Source organism: Nicotiana sylvestris, chromosome 10, assembly GCF_000393655.2.
Source record: "Nicotiana sylvestris chromosome 10, ASM39365v2, whole genome shotgun sequence".
Taxonomy (NCBI): domain Eukaryota; kingdom Viridiplantae; phylum Streptophyta; class Magnoliopsida; order Solanales; family Solanaceae; genus Nicotiana; species Nicotiana sylvestris.
Genome location: NC_091066.1, coordinates 49,438,808 through 49,444,515, shown reverse-complemented (window position 1 = coordinate 49,444,515; position 5,708 = coordinate 49,438,808). Strand labels below are relative to the sequence as shown.

Below are 5,708 nucleotides of genomic sequence, written 5' to 3'. Positions count from 1 at the left end.
GACAAACTTACTGCAACATTGGTTCCAGTCCAATTTCTTTCGAGGTTATTGCATCTGATGTGGACCATGAACTTGATGCAGCAGGTGTACATGATAGTGGGATGCCCAAATAACTAATTCCAATTTCCATCAATGATCGAGGAGGGCCAGGCAGGCTGGATTTGGTTGAAAAAGTAGGTGCTCGAAGAAATAATTCTTTGAGTAATCTGGGAAAAGATTTAACAAACACCCAAGCCCATAGTTTCAATGCACCTTTACTACACTTTTCCAATCCTCCAGTAGAACAAATCATCAAAGATGTTAAAAAAGAAATAATGTTGAATACTACCATGCTTAAACAGCCTTTAGTCACATTGAACACATCTGTGTTTGATATCCCCTCTCAATCAGCTAACTCCTATGGGGAATTTGAAGGTGAACATGCCTTGTCAACAATTGGTGATAGTAAAACTGCAACAGTTACAACGACTGGGCAACATTAGCAACATACAACAACTGCAGCTGATGTTAATACTAATCCTGGGCAACAGCAGTCCAATGCAAACAAGACTGGGCAGAAGCAGTCCAATGCAAACACGACTGGGCAGCAGCAGTCTAATGCAAACATGACTGGAGCCAAAGTAATGGTAACTGATATACCTGCTATTTCGTTGGAGGACATAAAGTTGTTGGATGCTTTGGGCAGTCCAAAACCACACAAAAGTGCATTCTCATCATACTCAAAAATGACCGGACTGAAGCTGAATTTTTCAGTGACAAACAGACATGAACCAAGTAGTGCAAAGACACTGAAGAGGCATGAACCATTGTGGATGGTTATACAAGATGAAGCTAATCAAAATCTTGAGGCCAACTTACGCGTTGCCATCTCCGAAGAAGCAAAAGAGGATGACTTGATTGAATCTTGTCCGGAAGAGGCGGCTACAACTGGAGATTTCACTTCTAAGAAAACTGAAAAAAGAAGGTGACTCAAGAAATAGCACTCAGGCAACTCCCAATAAGAGCTGCAAAGAAAAAAGGGGTTGCCTCCTCCAAATCTACGAAGTCCAATAGATACGACAACAAATGAAGAACTTTGAAGACAGTTAAAGAGGATAACGACGTTCAAATTGAAGAACTCACAAGTTTGATAAATGAGGGGCAAGATTCTAATTTCTACATTGTTTTAGTTTATCATTTTCAAAGCATCATCACTTGTAGTAGCGTCATAGAGTGTGTTATAAACTATATGGCGAACATAGAGTACTTGGTACTTTCAAGTTCCTATTTTTTACATACTTGCTAGAAGATGAGGCTTTCTCTTTGCCTCAATAGGATTGGCAAGGTAAGGTTTAGCACGGTTAGTGTTGCCTTGGTCCTATGCCTTTGGAAAAATATCCACATGGCTATGAGATTATATGCTCTCGTGAGACGTTGCTGGCAGCTACACCATGAACCTCTACATGAGGCTGCCATCATAAGGCAATGTGAGGCGCAGAGGAGTAATTATATAGCCAAGGCATATGGGTAACAATACCGGTGCTATTGTCCCCCTTATTTATACTTTTTCTAATTGTTGTATTTTTATTTTTCTTTTATTAATAAAAAACTAGTCCTAGGCGATTGCCTAGCGGATGAAAAAAAAAATTAATTTAACGTTCCAAAAAGAAAAGGCCGCTGGCATAACAGCACGAATTAAGATGGGAAACAAAAAAGAAATTTAAACTTGTGTACGACTTCCGTAATGATATCATGTGGAAAACCACAGTATTCTCATATATTCATGTCTTTAATCACTTTAAAAGTTGCAAATTTACATATGAAACCATAACAATTAATTTCAGTTCAAATGGTATACTAATATAATTCCACAAACTATTTATCAGGATAGTTTCCTTCCATAAAATAATCACTATATTATAAACACATATATAAATATTTTAATAATATGTGAGAAAAATCAGCAAGGTGGCATGTCCTGAGGAGGAGAGAAAATGCGTTCTTCTGGCCTGTGTCCATTTTTCACTATAAACACTGTCCGCATCCCCCATGTAAGATGGCGCTCAATATGGCAATGCATAATCCAAACTCCTAAAATAATAAGAAATAAAAAACAAAGGGTTAACATGATATAAGTTCCACAATGAATAAAAGGATTTAACTTATCTACACTGGTTGTGTAAACAATTTTTACATTTATTAGTGTAATTTAACCTGTTCTGAAGATTGTTTATCTTATTTTTCAAGAAACTAGTTTCACTTATTATAGATAGCTAGTTAAGCCTGTGGTTATAGATATTTTAGGTGATCTGATATCAATGTATAATTAAAAATAAGCTCTAAATAAAAATAATAATGCAAGTATGCGTTATGAGGAAGACTTACCTGGGTTATCTGCCCTGAATCTAATAGCAATCCAACCATTTCTAGGGATAGCAACGGTGTTCCTTCGAGGAGGATCAACAAGATTATAGTTCTGAGGATCCTGTTTTTCGTCAAAATTTCCCAATCCCCAACCAACAACGTAAAAATTGTACCCATGAAGATGCATTGGATGGTCTAAGCCAGTGACCAAATTAGTCCCCTGAAGTACCAACTCGACTGTTGTATTATACTCTAGCACTTTCACTTGTGTCCCGAATTCAGGTAACTTGAGCTCTAAAGGCAGGACATCAGCAGTGTAATTAAATACATATAGTGGAAAACTAGGAAATTTGGTCCCAAACACGCCCTTAATGTGATAATAATAGGCCTCTAGTATGTTATATGTTGGTGTCAAAAAACTTATGTTGTTCATACTAGCCGATAATCGTGTCCCATTTGGTCCTTGGCATGTTGTAACATTTGTACCATTTATAGGACACGGCAATAAGTTAATTGAAACAGTTGAAACCAACCTTGTTTTCACTTTAAGTGGGACGGATATCGGATGGTGTTTAGAAGCTAAACTTCTTAGGCTGCCACTGAAATTAACAGCTGCAGGTGTGTTACCATAAGAAGGTAAATAAGGCAGTGAAGAAATCAAGTAATTTCCTTCATATTTCACAATGGCTGTGGTTGTTGTGTTATCAAATTGGACATTAGTCCCATTAGTATATGCTCTAGCAGCCATGTAGTAAAAATTAGGTTCTTGATTGGCTTTAAACAGGCAGTCAAGTGTCTGTCCAGGACTTATCGCGATATAATCCCTTGTCAATGGCTTTGTGTAGCTGCCATCTGTTCCAACCACTGTTAATTTGTGCTTTGCAATCGCGAAAAAGAGAATTTCATTCATTGCAGCATTAAGAATTCTTAGCAGATAAGTCTTCCCAGACTTAACTTCTAGCTTGAAAGTTCCTGCTCAAACAAAGAAAAGAAAAGAATGGAAAATAATGAATGGCGTAAATTTAACTTAAATATATGTATAATATAAAAGATTTTTAACTACGTAGCACTTATATTTTAACCTGATTACCATGCAACAAGCCTTTTTTTAATTATTAATCCCACTTTTTATCAACGAGTGGCCGGTACCGACCATTTAGGTGATCTGATAGTAATTAAAAAAATTATGCTATGAAGCTAAACTCTAAGTTTTTATTAGAGGCAGGTAACAATTAAATAGTGAGGGATAAATAATCAAAGGTGTTACTATCATGAAGCCAATAAAAGGAAAAGATGAGTATTTCAATGCAAAGAATAATCCTATAGCCAAAGTTTGTTTAATTTTCTTATTTTAGTATATAAGCAATATTAATGTGTAGAAACTTGTAATTAAAGAACAATGTCAATAACTTTGTGATAGCAATGGGGTACCTACCATGTTTTGAACATGGGTAAAAATCACCAGGCTGACCATTAATCATAAAAGCATCAGAGTTCATAGGCTGACCTCCTGAGGCAGTAAATTCCTTTAAAACATCCACAACACTGTCCTTCCACCACTCACCTGAGAATCAAATTAAAGTAGACGCGAATTTGTAAAATTTGTAAGAATGAATATAAATTTATACGTATTCGATTAAAATAAGATGTATATAGAAGGACGATTTATAGTTGTACCTAAAATAATTGGTATTTCAGCATGAGGCTTGGGAAAAGGATAACTAGTTCCGGGCTTGGGGTAAACAACAATGGCGCCATGAACTGTGGCACGCGCCCAAGCGCTGTGCGCGTGCCACCAAATAGTACCTTCTTCATCAGAAAGTATTATTTTTTGTCTGAATTTAGAGCCCGGTTGAATTGGACACTGGGTGATATATTCAGGGCCATCTGACCAGGAATTCCGTGGTTGTTTCACTCCATGCCTGGTATATATATTTTGAAAGTAAAATCACCAAAGGTTGAAAAGAACAAAATTAAAAGGGTATATATATAGGGTGCACCAAAGTAAAAAATTCAAAGAAAACTGGAATATATTTACCAGTGAATAGTGAGGTTGTACTTCCCTTTGTTATAGACATCAACAATAAGAGTAGATCCTTTGTGAGCATAGAGGGTCGGCCCTGGAAACTTGCCATTCACAGTTAGAATTTCCTTTGATTTGCACAGCCTTTCGAAAGAAGCTTCTTTAACCTACCATGCCATACAACATTAATAAATTCACATAAGGATTATTAATTAATAGAGAAGCTGATAATAATAATAATAATAATAATATGTAACTGCTTACGATGAAATGATAGTGGTTAGCAAAAGCTACGTAATGGAGGAAGGTGGCAACAACTATGAAACTCAAAGTGTGTGTTCTCATAACAACTTCTCCAGCCATCATCTTAGAACATAATTTTTGATCCTTTTTTTGTTTTTAACCCTCTTAGCTCTGCTCTGTAAAGGGTTATTCTCTTGTTCAACGGAATTTATAATGGTATGGTAGAATAAAGAACTAACAGTAGTTGACAAACAACAGAATTAAATGCTGCTCACTAGAAATAGTATCAAGAAAATGTTAAGAGCTTTGCCTAAATGGATTCATTATTAAGAGGGAGAGAAGGAAATTTTATTGCTACGTAATGTTTTGAGACATTATCTTGTAATATTCCGATCCTTGACATGTAGAACTCATGACTTTGAACATGTTATGACTATATTTTTTTAATGAATTATGTTTTAGGGTATGATACGTTGCAGAGGCGGATCCAGGATTTAAATCTTGTGGGTTCAATTTTAAGGCTTTTAATATTGAACTCATTGTATTTTTAAATTTATGGGTTCATATCTACTATTTTTGCAATTTTAATAAATTTTTATATACAAAATTTTACTCCGCATCAAAAGTTATGAGTTCAGTTGAACCCGTAGGTTATACGCTGCATCCGCTACTGATACGTTGCCAGAAATTATATATGTGGGAATAAAAAGAGAAGTAAAGAAGAAAAAATATATGAAATCAGGGAAACCAACGTGATTATGGTAAATCTATTTTAGAGAGTGAGAGAAGATTTGGATTTACTCACTGTAGAATCCTTGCTTATCTTCCGTGTTTGAGTCATGATTTGTTCAAGAGTGAGTTATGTTTGAATGGTTTTTAATTCATATACCTCTAGCTTTAGGACAGAAGTTAAGCCAGCTATTTCGACCGATCGAGTTGCCTTGTATGAAACCGTTGTATTTTTGTCAACTATGCTTTGGATTATTTTTCAAACTTACCTAAGAATAGAAACAAGTTGTAACTAGTCGAGTTTTTAAAATCAAATTTCATTTTCTATTACTAATTTTATCCTTTCTTTTTAATTTCTTTTATTGGTTCC

General features: G+C 35.4%; 1 protein-coding gene across 1 annotated transcript; it reads right to left on the bottom strand.

Moving 5' to 3' along the window:
• Positions 1-1,744: 1,744 nt before the first annotated feature.
• On the bottom strand, positions 1,745-4,922 carry LOC104249495 (laccase-15-like). Its single transcript, XM_009805930.2, has 6 exons — positions 4,631-4,922; positions 4,382-4,533; positions 4,021-4,265; positions 3,779-3,907; positions 2,365-3,315; positions 1,745-2,070 (listed from the first exon to the last, which is right to left on the bottom strand). The coding sequence occupies exons 1-6, from the start codon at positions 4,730-4,732 to the stop codon at positions 1,940-1,942; spliced, it is 1,710 nt and encodes a 569-aa protein (XP_009804232.1). The 5' UTR covers positions 4,733-4,922; the 3' UTR covers positions 1,745-1,939.
• Between the last annotated feature and the right edge of the window lie 786 nt (positions 4,923-5,708).

What these genes read in the sequence shown, in the direction of transcription:
- LOC104249495 (XM_009805930.2), bottom strand. Translation starts at nt 4,732, where the DNA reads ATGATGGCTGGAGAAGTTGTTATGAGAACACACACTTTGAGTTTCATA. An exon ending in TACAACCTCACTATTCACTG is followed by an intron (nt 4,266 to 4,381) that starts GTAAATATATTC and finishes TATATATACCAG; the next exon opens with GCATGGAGTGAAACAACCAC. An exon ending in TTACCCATGTTCAAAACATG is followed by an intron (nt 3,316 to 3,778) that starts GTAGGTACCCCA and finishes TTGTTTGAGCAG; the next exon opens with GAACTTTCAAGCTAGAAGTT.